The sequence below is a fragment of the Cyprinus carpio genome, chromosome A3 (assembly GCF_018340385.1).
Source record: "Cyprinus carpio isolate SPL01 chromosome A3, ASM1834038v1, whole genome shotgun sequence".
Taxonomy (NCBI): domain Eukaryota; kingdom Metazoa; phylum Chordata; class Actinopteri; order Cypriniformes; family Cyprinidae; genus Cyprinus; species Cyprinus carpio.
Genome location: NC_056574.1, coordinates 8,607,139 through 8,629,754, shown reverse-complemented (window position 1 = coordinate 8,629,754; position 22,616 = coordinate 8,607,139). Strand labels below are relative to the sequence as shown.

Genomic DNA, 22,616 nt, shown 5'->3' with positions numbered 1-22,616 from the left:
CCATGAGATTATGAACAAACTCTCCCCAGTTGCGTACCAAATCCAGCTAAACCGGAGATCGAGAGAACCAGTTCTCAAATGAGTCCACCGTAACCAGATTAAGAGACATGTGGCCACTAGCAGAGAAAGACAGGGAGGGGCCAATGCAAGCTAAACTCAACCGCCGCCATCGAAGCGGAAAGACTGTCCCATCCAACCCGGGACAACCCTCACTGACCTGTTCCCTCTCTCTTTCCCCTTTTCCTCCCTACCTCTCTCTCTCTCTCTCTCTGGCCTGTAACAGGATGCTGCTGTGGATTGTCATCCTGTGCCTCCAGACAACCAGAGGCCAGCCACCATCAGACATTATCACACCGGGTCCGGCCTCGGGCATTGTACTGAGAGAACAACCAGGACTCCTGGTCACGAATTGTCGGACGCACACCCCCAGAAAGTATACGTTCGACTCGACCCCCCGCAACGTCTACAGAGCACACTACCCCCCCGCGCAGTAGCCCAGTACAGCTGGGCCGGTGCCCGTTGGACAGAGGACTCCCTCTATCACGCCGAGGCCGATGTCAAGCACATGCTCAACCAACTTGAAAAGATGACTGTTACCCAGGCGGAATTAGGTGGACACAACCGCCACTCCAAAAACGTTTCCTGGGAGCATTGCTCGGAGCCGCCGCAGCTGTTGGAACTCTGTTCAACATTGGTATGTCCAGTGTCAATGCAGTAAACATAGCCACTGTGAGACGGCATGTGGCTGAAATTCAGACTGAACTTCCACAGCTAAAAGAGCAACTCACCACACAGAGCGCATCCTTGCAAACCATCGGAAAGACATTGAAAGGAACGGTGGTCATTCTCAACACTCATAGCGTGCTTTTGAACCAGACCGTGAACTCCATGAAACAGCTGTTCACTGTCTTCCAGAATGACTTTGCCCAAACGCAGCTAGTCACAGCATTAATGACTGACATGTTACGTGAAGTGAGTTCCTCCATCGACAGTCTAGCCATGGGAAGAATCCCACCATACCTGATACCCTTAAGCCTGGTGCAAAGTGTGCTGGCTTCCGCCATCACCACACCCACTGATCCTATGCAAATACACCTTGCCTACTCACTGGGTAGCGCTATTCCCCTCTACATGGATCCCGAGCAGAAGGAGATGAGTTTCCTCCTGAACTTACCCATCATAGAGTCGAGCCGAATCTACAGACTCAAAGACATTGTTAATGTGGGGTTCTGGAAGGATAACACGCATATCAAGATACGTACCCCTGAGGTGGTGGCATACCATGACAGCAACACCCAGCTGTACTTAGCCCCGAACCTGCACATGTGCACCCTGACTAAAGACATCCACTACCTCTGCCCCAGCAAACCGTTTCTCAGAGACAATACTGATGGAATCTGCGGGTTGCAACCCATGATCAGCGACACGCGTTGCCCTGCCGACGCCCAGCCTCGCAGCCAAGTCACCGAGACGCAAGCTGAGATTGTAGGTGATAGATGGCTCGTTAACACTCCAGTACGTACCGCTACATTGACCTACGACCAGCATGACACCGCCACCCGTGTCAACCTGCTTGACCAGAGCATGTGGATTCAAGTCCCGCGAGGGGCCATCCTCCACCTTGACGATCTGGCCTTATACCATCTTCCAAGTGAAGAGTACCAATCAGAACTAGAAATCCCATCCTTCTTCAAGAACTACAACTTCACCCTAGGTCCAGAGTTAGAACTATGGATTGAAAAAAGGGGGGGGCCTCAGCTCATTGACATCGCTCCCGTCGACGCAGCCCTCCAAGCCTTGTCTCGATCACCCATCCTGAACACCTCACCTGTTGTCCAAGCCTGGACTGCAGCTGACACAGCACTGTGCATCTCCATGGTCATCGGCCACACCCTGACCCTTGGTGTGGCCTTCATCCTATACAGGAAACTCAACGAGATGCGAACCTCTGCAGCCAAACTCAAGACAACCCTGACTGGATTGCCTCTCCGATGGAAACCACGGAGGGAAGGTACCACACCAGAAACGGATACGGACCTCATCGAGCTGGGTCGTCAGCCCTAACAAACACCTGCTCTCCGACCGTCATGATTCACCTGCCATCCGACCATTGTGATGGGTGTGGTCCGATAATGACCACAGGGCATCATCCGACCACAAAGGGGGAATGTAACACTAATGAGCGGATGGTATTCAACCATCTGTTTCATATTAATGAATCCTGACTCTCTAACACATCCTGCACTCAGAGAGAAGAACTTAAAAAAAAAACAAAAAAACAAAAGATAAGGACTTTTGTTTTTACGACATCCTCCAACATAAAAACCCCCCTCGGGCGCCGCGATGTCGATAACATCTCAGCCCTCGTGACATTTATTACACCTTCGAGATGATCCAGAGACACTCTCGTGAGCATCAAAGGAAAGATAAACACCTGCCCTTTTGGTCACAGCACGACGACATTCCAGACACACACACACACACACACACCCACACGAGCACTTTCTGGCTCACACATGAACACTTTTGATAAACTACCTCTAAAAGTATTAAATGTATCTCTTTATGTGCTTAGATGTCTTCACGTGATATAGTGGAATAGATATAATGTTTACTGTGTGTTTAATCAAACTTTATATGCCTGTAGTTAGGAACAACTCTGTATCTCTGTATCCCTGACTCGCAAAGTTATAGTTTATGGTGTCTGTATGATCGTAGAAACCCGACTGTGACGAATCTCAACGGCAAATTACAAAAAGATGCATTGTTTCAGAAGTACAATCTTTCTGAGGAAAAATGTGTAATTTCGTCATCGCCATAAAATAGACCAGTGGGCGGAAATCAGCAGACAAAGAAGATTTTTCCCGCCTCAGTTTCTCACACCTCATTGGTTCATAAGATGACATAGGTGTGAACCAACCTTTCAATAAAAACAAAGGAAAACCCTTGCTCGTGGCATTCCGCCAGAGAAAGAGGGGGGGTTTCCCAGTTCGCGATAGGACTTCTCAAGAAGTCCCTCCGTTTGTTCTTCTTTACTTTTTCGTTTTATCTTAGTTTTTCTTTATTGTCTTCTGATATTTGACTTCGTTCAATTGTCCTCACGAGCCAAACGAACTTAAGTCTAATCATCTTTTGGCAAAGTTTACATTCGCGTTAACCACGAACTCACGCATCATCAGCTCCGGAACGGACAACGCAGAAGCTACAACAACGGACAATTTGAGCTCAGCTACACACAAGAGCCAGATCAAAGCAAGTACTTTCTTATATCGCAACCTAAAAATTGCTGTTTAAGGTTGTCTAGGCTATTCCACTTTTGTGAAATTATCCAATGACTTGGAGTCTCTGGCAAAGTTAACTGTTTGAAAATTGTCACTCTGAGATCTGCCTTCCCTCTTTCTCTCTCTCTTCTCTCTCTTCTCTCTCTCTCTCTCTCTCTCTCTATCTCATTACTATTTTTTTCGTTTGATTATCTTGTTTAAACTGTATTGTTTGTTTTTTGCTATATACTCATATTTACTCTGTGTGAATTGTAGTTATGTACTCTTTAGGCCGCTTTTATTAAATACAATAATTTGCTTGAATTGAACCGTTTTATTGCTCATCAAGATCGAAGTCCCTGAATCGTGTGATCTAAGCTACAAGCTTTGTTTTCTAGTAATTACTATTCAGTAATCTAAAAACTACAGACACAGAAAATATTGTTCTTCCTGATCAGAAGATTAATATTTCTTGGAGTTTGTAAGAAGGGTATTTTTATTGATATTTGATAAGGGAGTCTAGCATCCAGTTCGCGGGACGAACAGATTGTCTAGATAACTTACATTAATTCTAGTAAAGATTACCTTTAAATGATTAAATATTCCCTCTTTGGAAATGGCGTGTACTCAGGATGCAAGACTTAAAGGGGATACTCCACCCCAAACCCAAAAAAGCTTCGTTTCGCCTTTGGAACACAGATACTCACACTTGACCTCTTCACGGTCAGAAATGACAGACATAGCACATGAATGAAAAATATGAAAAAAAAATGTAAAGCTCAGTGAATCTTTTGGTGGTACAAACTACAAATCACCCACCAGTCAGAAAAAAAAAAGTTTGGTGACTCTCTAGAATATCAGGAGTGTAAAATAGACCCCCCACCCATATAAATACATATATATATATTATATATATATATATTATATATCTGTATATGTATATATATATAGTATATGTATATATATATATATATATGTATATGTATAATATATATATATATGTATATGTATATATATATATATATATATGTATATGTATATATATATATATATATATATATATATGTATATATATATATGTATATATCATATATAGATATATATATATATATATATATATATATATGTATATATATATATATATATACAGAAGTAAACTGGTAAGACTGCAACAGAGCAAATTTTGAAAATATATGAAATAAAACATTTACTGAATTATATTAATAAAATATCAATTAATTACACAATGTTTTTGTATAAAGTGTTTTGAATTATCACTATCCATTCCTTATTTTGTTAGGTTTTTAAATTTTCAAATACTGAGTAAACAAAAATGCTTTCCTATGTGTTCCCTTTCTAACAAGATTTTAATGTTTGACTGTAATCATAATGTAAAACCTGATACTTATCTAACCAAAAAATATCTAAACCTTGAAAAAAGGTAGTCTTTTAGAATGTCCAGATATATATCTAAATGCAAAATCCTAAAAAAATAAGATTATGTCTAAAGAAAAACAACGATAATCCAAAAAAAGCTTCTGTATATATCTGTACAGGGTGCTAATGTAAGAGGTTACGCAACATTACACAAGTTTTTATTTTTTAATGCCTCCAGATGGCCCAATTCTCACTTCAAAAAAACTGATTTTAAATTCCTTCACTCTATTTTAATGTGAAATATTGCATTTATTAAAAAATAATAAAGAAATAAAAAAGAAAAATATTAATTCTAATGTAGAAAAATAGCTAATTAAAATTGAATAAAATATTGCATAGTATCATAAAATTCCCTCAAAATCATAAATAATAATAAAAAAATATTATTGAACAAAAAATATATTACATTGGAAAAAAAAAGTTACATTTCATGGCTTCGGTCACTTTTGACCGCGAAGAAGGCAAGTGTGACTCTTAAACGAAGAGGGCCAGAGGGTTAACAAACATTATATAATCCTTAACGGATCACTTTTTAGATGTTTTTTTTTTCACACTACCGTGATGGAGATCAGTGTTTACTTTAGTTGGGCTCTTGAACCATGTATTGTTTTTCCTGCTGTAACAATGTGTTTTTGAAACTTGTTTGTTATAGCAAAAAAAAAAAAAACAAAAAAAAAAAACAATGCCAAAGAAAAATAAATCTGGTATTGTTTATAGATTGATAAGAACATTTATTTTTTTACTTCAGGTACAATGATTTTTATCCAGTGTCTTCTCTTACTGAATATCGATACTAGAGAAGAAGAACAAGCACTGTTGAGCCATCAGTTATGAAAGACCGTTAAAAAGACGTCACTCATTTAAAAAAACAAAAAAAAAAAAAAACTTAACTTTGTTGTAATTTAGACTGACATCAAGAATCAGCGTATGAATAACAACAAATGGTGACAATCCACAAAATAAATAAACAAATAAACTCTGAACATCACAAAACATGCTACTAAAATTCAAGACAAAAAACAAAAGCAAAAATACAAGAACAGTAAGAATTACAGAAAAGTTCTTATTTTCTGGTTGTCACATTTCTGTTCATCCATGTACTGTAAATCTCAAGAGAATTTTATATAATCCATTTAAACAAACTAGACTCCAAATTAATTCAGCAACATTATAAGTTATTCTTATAGATTTTAGCTATTAGAAACAGTCAGCATCACCTGACCAATCACAACAGTTGTTTTTTATAACAGATGCATCTTAAAGACACAGTTACAGCAATCAAACAAAAGCTAATGTTTAAAAGTCACGGGTCAGGAGCCCAACTAAAGCAAACACTGATCTCTACAATGGTAACGTCAAACAACACAATAAAAACATCATCATCTAAATCACTGTAACTCTCAATAAGCTCTTCTGTAGACATCTGACAGAAATAAAGTCATTCTGGTTAGTAATGAGTGAAGCTGGTAAAGCTGTTTGTTGAGTTGTTTAAATCTTCAGTTGATTTCATCTAAAGCTGTGGCTGAAGTCAGTTGTAGTTCTTGTGTGTGTCTTGGTTCTCTTTTTGTCAATGATTCTTCTTGTTAACAGCAGCTGTTCATCAGTATCTTAATTCACTCATTAGTTTTCATTCTCCCTGCCAGGTGGACTATATTAGTAAACCTCATGTAGGGAATAGTGAATGAGGGTGTAGGGTGTGATTTGAAACACAGCCTCTGAGTGTCGACTTTGAACACTGTTTAATAACGATATATAGCAGCAGGCTACTTTCTCTAAAATGCAGAATATTACCCAGAATGCATTGTTTTAATGGAAAACAGCATGTTACTGTCAAACTTTGGCCGTTTTTTTTTTTTTTCAGCGATTTTTTAACAGTGCATTGTTTTGATAAATGAACAAGTATTTTCCTTGAAAAAAACAAATATTTGTTTTCTTCTGCTGATGTATGATCCAAGGAATACCCTGTTTAATTATATAGTATATTAATATAAGTGTTGAGGCAATAAAAACATGTTTTCACCCAAATTATAGTGTGTGTTACGTCTTTAAGAAGCATTTAAATAAACTTAACTAACCACCCTTTACACAAACATTGTTACAGCAGCTGAAAGCCCAATGACCATAGGTGACGTGACATACAGCCAAGTATGGTGACCCATACTCAGAATTGGTGCTCTGCGTTTAACCCATCCAAAGTGCACACACACAGCAGTGAACATACAAACACACACACACACACACACACACACACACACACACACCCACACACACACACACACACCCACGCAGACACACCACACACACACACACACCACACACAACACACACACCCCAAAAACCCACCCACCCACACACACCCACACACACACACACACACACACACACACACACACACACACACACACACACACCCAGAGAAAGTGGGCATCCATTTATGCTGTGGCGGCCCGGGGAGCAGTTGGGGTTCGGTGCCTTGCTCAAGTGCACCTGAGTCGTGGTATTGCCGGCCCGAGACTCGAACCCACAACCCAAACTCTCCAACCATTAGGTCACGACTTTCCCTAAAGGTACTGAACAATTATTTAAACATTTAAACATTTATAAACAGTAAAAACATGAAAAAAAAATTAATAAATGATTTGTTAAGATGTGTAAATAGAAGTCTACACAAGAAACGTAGACCAAATATATGAACTTTACAGACTGTGATTATGAGTTAATGAATAATATGATAACATGAATAGTTCAGTGAAAAAATAAAGAGTTAAAAATGACTGATTAAGCTCATCTTTTTTTTCACACAACATTTGTAAATGTAAAAAAGAGCATTAGGTGATATGAACTGAAGTTTAATGACATTTGTTAGTATTCACAAGTACAGTAACAAATAAGCTTGTAATCATAATTTCTTTAAAATCATTTGTAGATTTTTAAAAAGTGCATGATCATATGAACTGAAGTTTAATGACATTTGTAAACATTTTAATTTACATTAAATACTGATCTGTTAATCATTAGGTAACTTTTAATAAGTACATTAGTAAACATTAACAAGCACATTATCTCATATTTCTATCTATGTGAATTTAAATTAACTTATGATCTGTTAAGCATTATATAATGGTTGTTAATTATTTATTAATGAAAGTTATTATAAAGTGTTACCTCATCTGTATATATTTAATTATATGTATACATTTAAAATAAAAGCTTCATAATTAATAAACTAAAATGGCTAAAGTGGGAATGGATTAAGGGTATAATAATTATATAAATCATATAAGATAATTATAATAATCAGTCATTAATAAAATCCAGATAATTTTTTTTTTCTTTAAAAATGTTTAAAAATTTGTGAAAAATTCACCTGTCAGCTAAACCAGCTTCATGATACACACAGACCCCTGATACACACTCCTGTGATGTTAACACACACTATAAACACAACTACATGATCATTACTTGTTTGTCAGAGTAATAAACATGACAGAATTTTAATGTTCTTTTCTCATATTTTTCTGAATTTTCTTTAGAACGTGATCAACTGAAGACAATCATACCTAAAGGTGAATTTGTTTTATGTGGCTTAATTAAAATATAAATTCATTAACTTTGAATTATTCTGCAAAACATGAATGAACATGCTGTGCATTCATATGTGTATTCAGTTTCATTGTATTTTATTATAAAGGATATATAAAACTGTATAAAGTCTTCTTGGATTTTGTTGGTCTTCAAGTGATGATTTCATTATTGATCTAAAGATGAAGCCTTCATAACTTCATACTTTCTGTTTTTAGCTCTCACACATTCAAGAACACACAAGGGTGAGTAAAAGGCTTAATTGTTTATTTTAATAAAAGGCATTTTTCATGGCATAATTCCTTATTTTAATATACATTATTTATAATAATTATTTATTTTACATTACTAAATAAAAGCAAGACAAAAAATCAACACGAGGATTCAAAAATGAACAACAAAATGACTCTCAGACATCAAACTAAAAGCACATGAAGTGAAGCAGGAAAAATCAGAACATTTCAGTCTATCAGTAATAGATACGATGTGAAAATTATGAACACTATTGTTTATAATATGTATTAAATCATAATTGGTGTATCTTTATTTTTGTTTGTCTTGTAAAGTTCTCATTGATTCCTATAAAAATAAGTAATTGTCTTTATTTCATGATATACTTATCTGTAAAGCAGATTTTTCTGTATTTTCCACAGTGAATGTGATTCTGGATGCTGATACGGCTCATCCACGTCTCATCGTGTCTGAAGATGGGAAACAAGTGAGATATGAAAACAGAGAAACAGAAAGAGTGAATGGAGAAAAAGACAGATTTGATAAATGTCTTGGTGTTCTTGGGAAGGATGGATTCTACTCAGGGTGTTTCTACTTTGAGGTTCAGGTGAAGGGACAAACTCAGTGGGATTTAGGAGTGACCAGAGAATCTGTTAACAGGACGGAGTCGATCAGTCTGAGTCCTGAGGGTGGATACTGGACTGTGAGTCTGGAATTTGGGGAGTATCGAGCTTCATGAGTCTTCACTATGTCTCTCGTGCCTCTGAGTGTGAATCCTCAGAGGGTCGGTGTGTTTGTGGATTATGAGAAGGGTCTCGTCTCCTTTTGTGACGTGGAGTCCATGTCTCTTATCTACTCTTTCACTAATCAGTCTTTTAATAAGAAACTCTATCCATTTGTTTGTTTGGGGTATTTGTATAATACAAACCCCACTCCACTGATTATCTGTGATGATTACTAATGAGATCAGTGACTGAATTTACATGATCCACTGAAATACACCAAAATACAGTTTAAAAAGTGCTACAGCAATAAATATTAAATATTATTTGAACTTCCAGTCAAAAATATGGCCACACAAGGGTGATTTTATGTTTTCTGTGATCTTAAAATGTTTTGGTTTTAAGACTTCTGCTTTAAATGTCTGAAACTTTTTTTTTTTTAATAAATATAAATAATGTCTATAGAGTTTTCTGATCGACGGCCATCTTGTTTTCCTCGCGTCCAGACTGCGGCTGACACACAGTTCCACAATATCGCTGAGTAATTATACAAATAAGCTTTAAATTACTGTTACTACAGTTGATACATATGTATATGATGATTTCGACTAAGTTAACTGTTTAATGGGTGTGTTTTGTCACATGTACATACACCTGCGCATCTTTCATTGGACGGAGTGATCAAAGAAACATGGATCAGTGAAAAATGACGAGCTATATATTATAAAAGCGACTTTAGCTGCTAAACAGAACTGAAATCATTAATCGCGCAACGGCTTTCTGTGCTCGCGCACCCGAAGCACGCACACTAGACCCGCGCGTCAGCATTGTCTTCTTCTGTTTAAATAGACAAATATACACAAAATATGTCGAAAATGTCTGACTTAACGAGCTTTAACAGTAACTTATGACTTAAGAGAATGTAAACTTTTGGGAGTAAATTAGATTTGAGTCAGTATACTGGATCCATGAATTCAGTTTTAAAGTTAAAGCGCTATCCTGCTGTCCCTGTCATTAATCAAACAACAAAAGAAAAATACATCTGTTTAATTAATCACAGAAAGAGATTTCTATTTTAAAACACTTGTTTAGATTATTCAGCAGTATTTCTCATTACTGTTAAGCTCATTTGTATCTTGTTCTGTTGTTTTTACTGATCCTGACTCCTGCTGCTTGCTCAAAATGTTCATTTTTATCACTGTTTTTGCTTGAATATGTAGCTTCCTGGCTTAAGAATGTTGAACTCTTTCACTGATGATTCATAATGAGCTTTATTAAAGAGATCCGTCACCGTAGATTTGCAGTAATCACCGTTAAATGCCATAAGACCATCACGGTTCACCGTAAGAGCTTTAATACAAATACAACAAAAACATAATATAAATAAACCATGAAACAAACATACATCAAATCAAATACTAATTAATACAAATACAACAACGAATAACATCATACAAACAAATAACCATTACCACATTACATAAAACAAGAAATCCAAAACAATACAGATAAGCCAATTTTACCTTTACCCTTATTCTCCACTTAAACCAGGAGCTAAATCCTTGAAGTTCTTTAACCCTATGCGTTTGGATGAATCAACCATGTGCGCCGTAGCTGCGCTCCTTACTACAATGCTTTGAGCACGCCACAATATATCTGCTTAAGTGGATGAATTTCAAAATAAAAGACCTAATTACCACAAATGTACAACAAACTAATAAAAAACCCAAACGATCCAACGATTTTTTCTTGTTAAACAATATACATTCAAAATAGACAACATAAATCATTTAAATATGAAAAATTTTAAACTTTATAAAAAGGACATAACCAAATCCTTAACAAATATGCTTTTATTTTCCTTTAATCCAGATGATGATGATGTCATTGTCTTTTTTAGGAAAGATGTTTTTAATGACTTTTCCCAACAGTGTGGAGATGTATGTACAGTGTAGTGCAATTTGTATTTATCTGGATATTTGATTTAAAAATATGTAAAAAAAAAAAAAAAAAAATGTCAATCCAAATAAAATGTATACAATAATTTGATGTATAATCATGTAAAAAAATATATTTGGTTGAAAGTGAATTTTTAGTTCCAGTTGACTATAAAAATTAAATTTTGTCAAACTTATTTTTTTTTTTTTTTTCAGTTGAGAAGAGAGTGAGTAATTTAAGTTGATCCAACGACACATTTTTTTCAGTATACATTTGTATTTTTTTGTTTATTATGTTCTAGAAATACATAATAAAAACATTATAATTGCAATAATCATATAATAAGGTCCAAAAGTTATCAACAATTTGAGCAAAAAATCACTTCTTTGAGTCATCATTTAAGTTCAGTGATACAGAAATGTAAAACTAAGCCCTAACTTATTTACAATCGTCTTATGAATGCTCATATCAGCAGAATTTATTCAGACACAATTATATACATAATAATTTTTTATTTTTTTTTTAAATGTCAGTAAATTCTATCGACTGCCTGAATTCACAGACATCTGTATCTGTTTGTGCATGTGTGACAGAGTATGGTGTGCATTTCAGTTTAAACCAGTTTTCCTGGAAAAGAAAATTATTGTAGATGTGTGTATGAAATGTGTTTGGTGAATTGGTGGGTTTTTGTTAAATGTGAGACCAAAATCATCACAATTAAAAGAACCAAAGACTTAAACTACTTCAGTCTGTGTGCATTGAATTTATTTAATACACAAGTTTCACAATTTGAGTTTAAATTACTGTATTTTATAAACCTGTAAGAACCTGTAGAACTCGTGGATCATCAGACATGCTTCATTTGATTTAAAGGGAGAGCTCACCTTAAAATGAATACTTTGCCATCGTTTTACTCACCGTCATGTCATTTCAAGCTTGTATTCCTTCAGTGGAACACAAAAGGAGATTAAATTCTATTTTCAACACAATGAAATGGCAAAGTAGCAAAATGATCAGCATACAGTGACCAGGGTCTGATCAACACTACAATAAAAGTTTCAGACAATAGCTGTTTGGAAGGAACAGAGCAACACTGGGTCAGTGGTTCAGACTGTAGGACTGACGAAAGACTAAAGAAACATTATCAGCTCGATGGTATAAAACTGTACATTTCTTGTCTATTAACATCCACTGCCACTTAGACCAATGATGGAAATAAGTGCAGTTACAACAGCAAAATATGTGGGATAGCATTGCTATTGTGTGACTATATTGCAACAGGTAGCACTGCAGTGTTAATGTTGAAGTTAGTGAATAATTTAAATTGAATTGAAATGATAATTGAAATGGTTTAATAACAGTATTTCGTTATGGTTATACTTGAACTGGTTACAAAATGGATGATGGATGATAAAACATACAGTGAATTGTACCCAGCATGGATGTATGTTACCAGAGAGAGAGAGAGAGAGAGAGAGAGAGAGCAGAGCCCCAAGAAGAGGGCCCCAGCCAAGAAAAGAAATAGAGTAACAGTTACAATCTTCTTTTATCCCTTCCTTGACCATGTGACTAAAAACCAACTGTGAGACATTTCAAACTGACCAATCAGTAAATCACAGCTCCCCCCATCACTGAACTAAAGCTGTGACAATTAGCAGACTCCTGATTTACATGAATGTTGGCCTACAGGCCTTGATCATAATCAGCACTTCTGTGCCTTCAGGAATCCCAAATGGTCTTTGATCATATTCAACTCTACACCCTTGATTCACACTTTAAAAGTGCATGAAAATAGAAACAATATGCCTAAAAAATCCAATACAAAAAACCTGGAAAGCAATAGAAATTTAGTCAAGCCAAGTTTAATGTTTGCCCACAAAGATTAATTGTCACACGAGCAGGACAGAGCCCATCTCTTGTTTCATATCTTAATGTTTTCTCTCATTATTTTAACGCAATAGACACAGTCAGAATGGTCAGAAAAGCTAATTATATTTTCCGTATAAGCAAGACAGGAGCCTCAGTCCTGGGCTCCTCTCCTGCCCCCTCCCAACCGCTCACGCCCCTGCAGATGCAGCAGCCCAGCACTCCGGTGAGGATCGCCATGTTAACACAGCCGTGATTGCAGTTGTATGCCATGACACCCTTAACTCATGTCCTTCCTCATTTGTCTGTCCGTTAGCTCTCTCAGATGGCCGCTAGCGTTGATAATAGAGTTCCCACACCTGCATCCGTCCATCCAGTCCTGGGAAAAGCAAGCCCGATCTCAGATGGAGGTGTGACATTGTTGATGAAACGAAACTTAAAATTGGTGGTTCAGCATTCTAGACTTTAAGGTTGTGTTTTTCTGAGGTGTGACACTATCACTCAAAAAGTTTAATGTGAAAGAATTAAATGATTTTTTCTAACTGATTTCTTTTTTTTTTTTTAACTTAAATTTTTTTTTTTTTTTTTTTTTTTTTTTTTTTTAATGTCTTTTTTTTTTTTTTCTTGGTTTTTTTTTTTTTTTTTTTTTTTTTTGTTTTTTTAATTTCTATGTTTTTTTTTTTTTATTTGTCTTCAGTTAAAGTGTTTTCTGAAATTGATTTTCACGCACCTTTTTTTTTTTTGTTTTTTTTTTTTTTTTTTTTTTATTTTTTTTGCATTTGTCAATCCAGTAAAATTTTTTTTATTTTTTTTTTTTTTTTTTTTTTTTTTTTTGCGACGATAATTTTTTTTTTTTTTTGTATTTTTTTTGTTTTTTTTTTTATAATTTTTTTTTTTTTTTTTTTTTTTATATTTTTTTTTTTTGAAATAAATATTTTATATTTTTGCAATACTTTTTTTTTACTAGGTTGCTTTTAAATGTCAAAAGTTATGGTTAAAAAATGTTTTTTCTTTTTTTTTAAATGGCTATTCAATGTAAAGTATATATTATGTATATATATATATTTAAAATAAATATATTTCAAATAAATGCTGTTCTTTTTTAGTTTCTATTCATCAAAGAATCCTGAAAAAAAAATGGTTTCTTCAAAAATATGCAGTTTTCAACATTGATAAAAATAAATATTTATTTACAAGCATTTTGCGGTACCACTCCTGCAGTCTTTTAGGCTTGGGAATCGGACTTAGACTGATCCTAAGTCTAATCATATTAGACTGATTTCTGAAGAATCCTGTGAAACTGAAGACTGGAGTACTGATGCTGAAAATTCAGCTTTGCATCACAGGAAAATAAATTACATTTTAAAATATTCAAATAGAAAACAGTTATTTTAAATATGAATAATAATATAATATAATAAGTAATAATATTATTTTTTTTACTGTATTTATGGGCAAATAAATACTGCCTTGTTGAGCAGAAGAGACTTCTTTCAAAAACATAAAATCTTACTGACACTACAGAAACGTCCACTTTTGGTATGCCAAAATGTATTAAAATGTATTTCTTTTTTTAACATTTAAACTTAGACCACATTATTAGATTACCTTTTGACTTTATGAATACATATAAATGACAGCTTAATTATTTTTCTTTTTAGCTTTTTTGTGCAATTATTTCAAGACGTGATCCACAATTTTTGTCACTGGTGTTACCTTCTTTATCAATATTAAAAGATATTATGAAAGATTTTTTTTTCAGCACGTAGTCAGAGTTACAGAAAAATAATAAAAATGCAAGAAATAAGGAGATCATGTTTTATTTAATGTGACAGAAAAACAGTACAGTAACACAGCACAGTAACACCAGTGACATTCATAAGACCTGATATCCTGATCTTCACTGGTGTTAACCATAAAGAAGGTAACACCAGTGACAGTAACACCAGTGACAGTTTTTTTCATGAAAAATGCATTTTACAAAATGTCTGCTGTAGGGTATCAAACCATATGTTGTCAATCATGGTATACCCACTAAATTAAGTAGTTTAATCCATTTTTATTATAGTTTTTTTTTTTTTTTTTTTTTTTTTTTTTACAAATTCCTTAACAATAAATAGGTCATACCAGTGACGTCAACTAAAAGCTTCATATGAAATCCTGAGTTAAATGAGAACATTTCTGATAACTGAAAAGAAACAGTGGACTTAACATGGGCCTTTTTTCACAGATCTTTAAAAAAAAGGAAGGAGGAAGTCAAGTGATGTCATCAGTGTGATTTTTATTTCAAACGGTAACGGTTTTTGTCAAACGGTAACACCAGTGACACAACTTCAGGGACCACTGTTTTCATATATGTTTTCTAATATTTATTCAGCATTTTGTTTTATTATGCCATTTATATCATATATTTGATAGTTATGAATACATTATTGTATTTTAAATGGTAGAAAAAATTGTTTTTGACTGCAAAATTAAGCACTTTTCCTCTGTACATGGCTGTGGGGGCGAGCAGTTTTGTGGTGCTTGGAATTCTTTATAATGAATAAAAAACAAATATTGCCACACTGAGGTGCAAGAAGGTCTAATTGTTCAAAAAAACATATTGTTTTATTTTAAATATCAAAAAAAAATTGTAACCCTAATGTGTTTTTTCAATTGTAATATTTCTGTAAAGGCTAGGGACAGAAAAATTGACATTTCTGTAGAATGACCCCAATAGAGATTTTATTCTCATTCATTTTCATTCTTTTGTAGATATTCACTGTTATATTGACATTTATATAACTTAATTTATTTGAAACTGTTCAACTGATTTTGTCGTTAACTCCAGTTTAATTCCAGTTGATGCCGGTTCTAATGCTCTTCTCTAGTTTTACAAGATTTCATTCTCAACTAATGACACAGTCTAGTAAACATCTTAACGTATTTCATTTTCTTCATTAGGATGAAGATGTCAAAAACCTCCTCAAGTTAAAGAGCAACCAGAGTCTGTAGAAGCTAAGCAGGAACAGATGGAGATGGAGGAGAAGAAACCAGAGATAAAGACCAATCCAAAAGAGGAGGAAATGTCCAGCACCAACAGCACTGCACCATCAGCTTTTCCTACAGAACCAAAGCACTTTTTGCATTTGAGGAGACTGATGGAGTTGATGTGTGTTTCTTCGGCATGCAAGTCCAGGAATGTGGATCCGATTGTCCCTTTCCTACCACCAGGTATCATGCAAATACTGATCAATGGGAAAAAAGTAACAAATATTGTCTTGAACAGGCTGAACTGACTGTTTGTCTTATTTTACTTCTCATTCCAGACGGGTATACATATCATATCCTGACAGTATTCACCTCTTCAAGCCTCGGATGCTAAGAACTGCAGTTTACCATGAAATCCTCATCAGTTATTTGGAGTATGCTGGGTATGTACCACCTTGAAGTTTAAAATCCTTTCTTAAAGATGATGTGTGTAATTGTTTTTAGTGTTAAAATACTTGCTTTCTCAAATCTCAGCTTAAAATGACGAGTCCACTATTAATAAACCATTCATAAGCTGTTTGTACAAACAAAAACAATCCAGGATACTTGTTTTGAACGTCTTATATTTTTCACTTCACCATTAACACTCTTGAAAAACTTGCTTTTGTCAAGTCAAGTCAAGTCTGCTTTATTGTCAATTCTTCCACATGTACAGTACATACATACAGAGAATCGAAATTGCGTTACTCACAGACCCCCGGTGCATACAGATAACACTAACAGTAGAGCCTAAAAATCTAGATCAAATATAAAATATAAGATAAAACTATACAATAAAGGAATGTAAAAAGACATAATAGAAAAAATAAAATAAAAATAAGGTTAAATAAAAGCAGCGCAAGGCACATGGCAGATAGAGTGCAAACCAGTGAACAAACAGTGCAGATAAAAAGATTTTTAGTGCATAAAAAAATAGCTTATTCAGTCTGATTAAAAGTGACAAAGGGCTCAAGAGCAGTTATTTATTAAACTGACTGATGAGGTGGTAGAATGACGTCAGTTCCATGGTGAATGAGGTAGTGAGCAGACCACTGCTGCACAAAGTGACTGGTGAATGAGGGAGGGGAGAGAGACACCAATGATCTTCAAGAAATCGTCATTTGTGGTCTAATGGCATTGGTAGGGTTATGCACTAATGGATTTGATTTTCCCACCTACAGGTATGTGACTGGTCATATTTGGGCCTTCCCACCTAGTGAAGGAGATGACTACATCTTCCACTGTCACCCTTCTGATCAGAAGATTCCCAAGCCTAAAAGACTGCAGGAGTGGTACCGCAAAATGCTGGACAAAGCCTTTGCAGAAAGAATACTCCATGACTATAAGGTATGCCAATATTGAATTAGTTTTTTATAGATTCGCGGTCTGTTAGTTTTCATTCACAACAGGTTAATGTCACACTGACACAGATTTGACTCACTTGTGTTATGCAGGACATATTTAAGCAGGCCACAGGGGATCGGCTTACAAGTGCCAACGAGCTGCCCTATTTTTGAGGGTGATTTTTGGCCCAATGTTCTGGAGGAAAGCATCAAGGAGCTGGAGCAAGAGGAGGAGGAGAGGAAGAAGGAGGAGAATACAGCCTCCGTTGAGACAACAGAGGTTAGGCAGAGAGTCAAATGGTGTGAATGAGTATTTAGTGTATTCTGTAGCCATTTTAAAAAATGGTGTTTTCTTCCACAGGGAACCCAAGTTGACAGCAAGAACGCCAAAAAAAAGAACAATAAAAAAAGACCAATAAAAATAAGAGCAGCATGATCCGCGCAAAACAAAAGAAGCCTGGGATGCCGAATGTAGCTAATGACCTGTCCCAGAAGCTATATGCAACAATGGAGAAGCACAAAGAGGTTGGACCTTACAATTTTGTTTACCATTTATTTTGCTCAGAGTGTGCCAAATGCTCACTAGAACCCCATTTGCTTCCTAAAATCCAGGTCTTCTTCGTGATCCACCTGCATGCTGGTCCAATGATCAACACCCTGCCTCCGATCATGGATACTGACCCACTGCTGACCTGCTATCTGATGGACGGCCGTGATGCCTTCCTGACACTGGCCAGGGACAAGCACTGGGAGTTCAGTTCCCTACGCCGATGCAAATTTAGCTCTATGTGCATGCTGGTGGAGCTACACAATCAGGGCCATGACCAATTTGTGTACACTTGCAACGTATGCAAGCACCATGTAGAGACACGCTGGCATTGCATCGTTTGCAAGGTCAGTCTTCTCTTTGTGGCTTTGACAGAGCCGTTTAGTCTGTTGCCATTGTTTGCAATCCAACAGATGTTTTGTAAAAAAACAGACACACGGTACTATTTTATTGCCAATTATTAAGATATAAGGTTTAAACTAGAAGGTTGCAGGTTCAAACCTCTCAAGGAGTGAACCTTGCTTGACAACTATGTCTCCAACTGTAAACTGTAAATAAAACACTAATCTTCAGTCGTGCAGCAGTAAATTAACATTCTGTGCTAGCAATGTCCAGAAAACTATATCAATTATTCTTCTGATTTCTTTCAGGACTTTGATCTATGCATTAACTGCTACAACTCCAAGGGCCATGAGTACCAAATGGTGAAGTGGGGTTTGGGCCTGGACGACAACAGCAACAACCAGGGTGGCGAGGCCAACAAGAGTCCTCAGGAGAGTCGACGCCTCAGCATCCAACGCTGCATCCAGTCACTGGTGCATGCCTGCCAGTGCCGCAATGCCAACTGTTCTCTGCCATCTTGTCAGAAGATGAAGCGTGTGGTGCAGCATACCAAGGGCTGCAAGCGCAAGACCAATGGAGGCTGCCCCGTTTGCAAACAACTCATCGCGTTGTGCTGCTACCATGCCAAACACTGCCAGGAGAACAAGTGCCCCGTGCCCTTCTGTCTCAATATAAAGCACAAGCTGTGGCAGCAGCAGATTCAACAGCGGCTGCAGCAGGCGCAGATGATGCGGCGGCGAATGGTGCTCATGCAGGGCAGAGGAATGCCTCCCAGTCTGCCCTCCCCAACTACCTCAGGAGGTCCAGGGACGCCAAACTCTCAGCAGCTGCAGCAGCCTAATACACCTCAGGCCTCGCAGTCATTAGCCCAGCCAGCCAGCCCCAGCAGACGCATCCGAATGTGGCTGGAATGGTGCAAACCCTTCCCCAACCAAATGCCTACACCAGGGCCGCAGGGTAAGCCTGGCCCGCAGTCCTCGCCTCTGCCCCAGCAGCAGTCTCCCCCTGCCCATGCTGCCTCAACAACAGCCACAGCCCTCTCCGCAGCAACAGCAGGCTTTGAAGGTTGCGAAACAAATAGAGATGATGACCAAAGTTCAGCAGCAGCAACAGCAGCTGCAAGAGTACAGGATGAATATGAACGTGAACGGCACGTGAACTGCATGAACCAACCTCGCATGATGACTCCCATGCAAATGATGGCCCCTCGTGGTCCTCAGATGGTTCAGAGCATGCAGCCTGGCCAGTGGCAAGCTGGGATGCAAGGGTCCATGCAGAATCCGCAGGCACCTCAGCCGCAGCAAGTGCCACCGCAGCAGATGGCCATGGCCCCGCAGCAGTCTCAGGTAACGCAGACACCGCAACAGGCGCAAATGATGCAGCGCGCCATGATGCAGCAACAGCAGCAGCCGCGTCAGATGCAGGCAGTCATGCCGCCCCCAACAGGCGCAACCACAAGACCCCAGCAGCAACCAAGGCATGCAGCAAAGAGGGGTCCTCAAATATCCTCAAATCGAACCCGCATCTCATGGCCGCGTTTATCAAACAGCGGACAGCGAAATACCAAGCCAGCCAACCGCAGCAGGAAAGTGACATGACATTCAGCCAAGTACAGCCGGGGATGCAAAACATGGCTGCGATGCAAACAGGCCCCGTGCAGAGACCCGTCATGCCGCCTCAGCAACCTCAGCCGGCCGCAACCCAAGCCATGGGAGCCCTCGGATCCCAGGGACAAATGATGAATGCTGCGCACAATGGAAACCAGCAGCTGTTCCGCTGGCAACTAATGCGCATGCAGAGCAGCAACAGCAACAACAGGGAGAGCGATGCCTCCAGGACAAGGAAGATTCCCGCAACCTCAAGGCCCAGCCAGTTACTCGCAAATCCGCATGCAGCAGCAGATGGCAATGCAAGGAGGTGCCGGGCCAATGGGTCAGATGCAGCCCATGGCTCAGATGGGCCAGACTGGGATGAGCATGGACGCCCAGCAAAACATGCTGCAACAGCGCATGCTGCAGCAGCAGCAACAACAGCAGCAGCAGATGCTGAAGCAGCAAATGGGATCACCGGCACAGGCCGCTTCCATGAGTCCCCAACCCCACATGCTTGCAGGACAGCCACAGGGAGCTCACCTGCCCGGACAGGCCATGGCCAACGTGCTGGGCAACCAAGTGAGGTCGCCTGCACCTGTGCATTCGCCCCGTCCCCCGTCCCAAGAGCCGCCACATTCCAGCCCGTCCCTGCGCATGCAGCCCCAGCACCACCCCAGCCTGGCGGGAGCCATGCCGGGCCCCATGGACCAGGCTCATCTGTGCACACCCGAACAGAGTGCAATGCTTCCGCAGCTGAACACGCCAAACCGTGGAGGGCTGACCAACGACTTGAGTATGGTTGGCGACACACCACGGAAGACACGTTAGAGAAGTTTTGTCGAGGGATTGTAGCATTAAAGAGACGTTCTTTTTGAAAAGAGAGTTGTTTTCTCTACACAAAAAAAATTGAGAAGACGACTAAATGAACTAATAGGTTTTACACAACCAATGGACTGCTTTTTCTCTTCCTTGTTGGAGGGATTGAAATTGCTGGTTAAAGAGCAGAATCACAAAGGGTTTTTTCTGGGAGGGATGTCGGACCGTCCGAAATGCATTCCTGGTCTACGAGTTACATTTTTAATTGTTTTGTTTGATTATTTTGAGCTTATGGACTTTTAAATGGAATTTCTCAAGGCAAAATATTTGATTTTATTATTGAATACTTTCGTTTTGTATGTTTGCAAACTGAAATGCGTTTTTTTGTTTTGTTTTTTGTGAGTGTGTGTGCGTGTTTAAGGACTGTAAGATACTCTGTGTGGAATTAGGATCAGGATCAATCCTTATTCCTGTCTGCTACGTATTCACATTTACCAGGTTTGGAAAAGGACACGCCGCCTTTTTCTTTCCAAACTGTGGAGTTTGTACAGAGGACCTGTATTCATTTGTACAGAAAGGAGCTTTGATACTGCGCGCGCACACATACACACACACAAACATGTGAGCAAATTGTGAAAGTTGCTCTTATTTTTCAAGGTGCCCAAATGCGTTAATTTATTGGCCTGGATTCAGTAGTTGTCTCTTAAGATGTAGGAAGATGTTCCTGTTTTCTCGTTTGATCTCTGAAACATCAATGATGTCCCCTCCACCTCGCGTATGAGGCCGGAGCTTCGTCTGACTGCTGATTTGTTCAAAGAGTTCTTCAATCAACCTCTTTTGTTTTTCTTCTCATGAAACTTGAATTGAAGGTGAACGATTCTTTAATGTAAATCATGCAGCTTGATGACATACTGTAACTAAAAGGAAAAAAAAGATTGAGATCGCTGTATAAACTGGTTAAGAACTTGTTTCGTACTTATATACCATATTGTTAAATAAACTGTGTGCAACAGATGCGATGCTTCTGGTGACTTCGATTTGCATGTTCGCGAAATTCTGATTTTAGGAAATTTATATGCCAAAGTTTTAAATTAACACCCGACTAACTGTTTTTACATAAAGCCAGTGTAGTTTCAATGTACCAGAACATTACATTTGAAATGCAATGATCAGATGTACTGTTTAATTGCAACTTAAAAAGTATACCTAGTTAAACGAACTGGCCGTTTTACCTTCCTTCAGCATGAGATTGTCTTCACTGCACCTCCTGGAGCCCGAGAGATGCAACTGCAGTTTAGAGCCCTTGTACTGCAATTCACCATTTCTCTGCGCATACCGACATTTGATTAAAATTGTTAATTTTGCCATTATAAATGTTTAGTGAAAATAATGTAAGTGTTATGTTACATTCGAAATTTGACCTGTTTATAGTATTTTCTTACAATAAGTGTAATAGGATGACAGCAATCATCCCTTCTGACCCTAGAACTCTTGCACACTGACGCTGTCTGAAGAGTGATGATAGAAAATCACAGAAACTGAGGTGTCTTCACTTACTTAGAAATGCCTTGTCTTGCAGAAACTACATTTAAGAAAGCTGTCAAAAACTTAGCCCCTCTCTGGAAATTATTACATAATGATTTACTAAAAATTGATGGACAGTATCATTTATTTTACATGGAAGTCCATGTCTGCCTCACAAGGGGGAAAATCCAAATATGAGATATTAAGGGTTCAGATGAAAACTGACATACCCAAGTCATAACCATGACAATCTAAATTGATAAAGTTATATTTATAAAAAGTTTAAATTGACGCAACAAATTTTATATCAATTACTGTATAAGTTCTTAATTGTTGACAAAATGGCTTTGTATCTCATGATTTTGACTCCATAATGTCGACTTTTCATCTCATAAGCCTAACCA

At 37.7% G+C, this 22,616-nt stretch overlaps 1 protein-coding gene and 1 pseudogene across 1 annotated transcript; both read left to right on the top strand.

Annotated features, from left to right (window-relative positions):
* Positions 1-22,616, top strand: part of LOC122138666 — a 76,953-nt pseudogene that overhangs the window by 33,580 nt on the left and 20,757 nt on the right.
* LOC122138670 (CREB-binding protein-like) lies at positions 16,051-20,700 on the top strand. The gene is given in 9 exon segments (XM_042732329.1): positions 16,051-16,252; positions 17,193-17,395; positions 17,503-17,559; positions 17,561-17,671; positions 17,753-17,794; positions 17,797-17,916; positions 18,004-18,285; positions 18,589-19,757; positions 20,079-20,700. Coding segments are annotated over 9 exon segments (2,808 nt in total).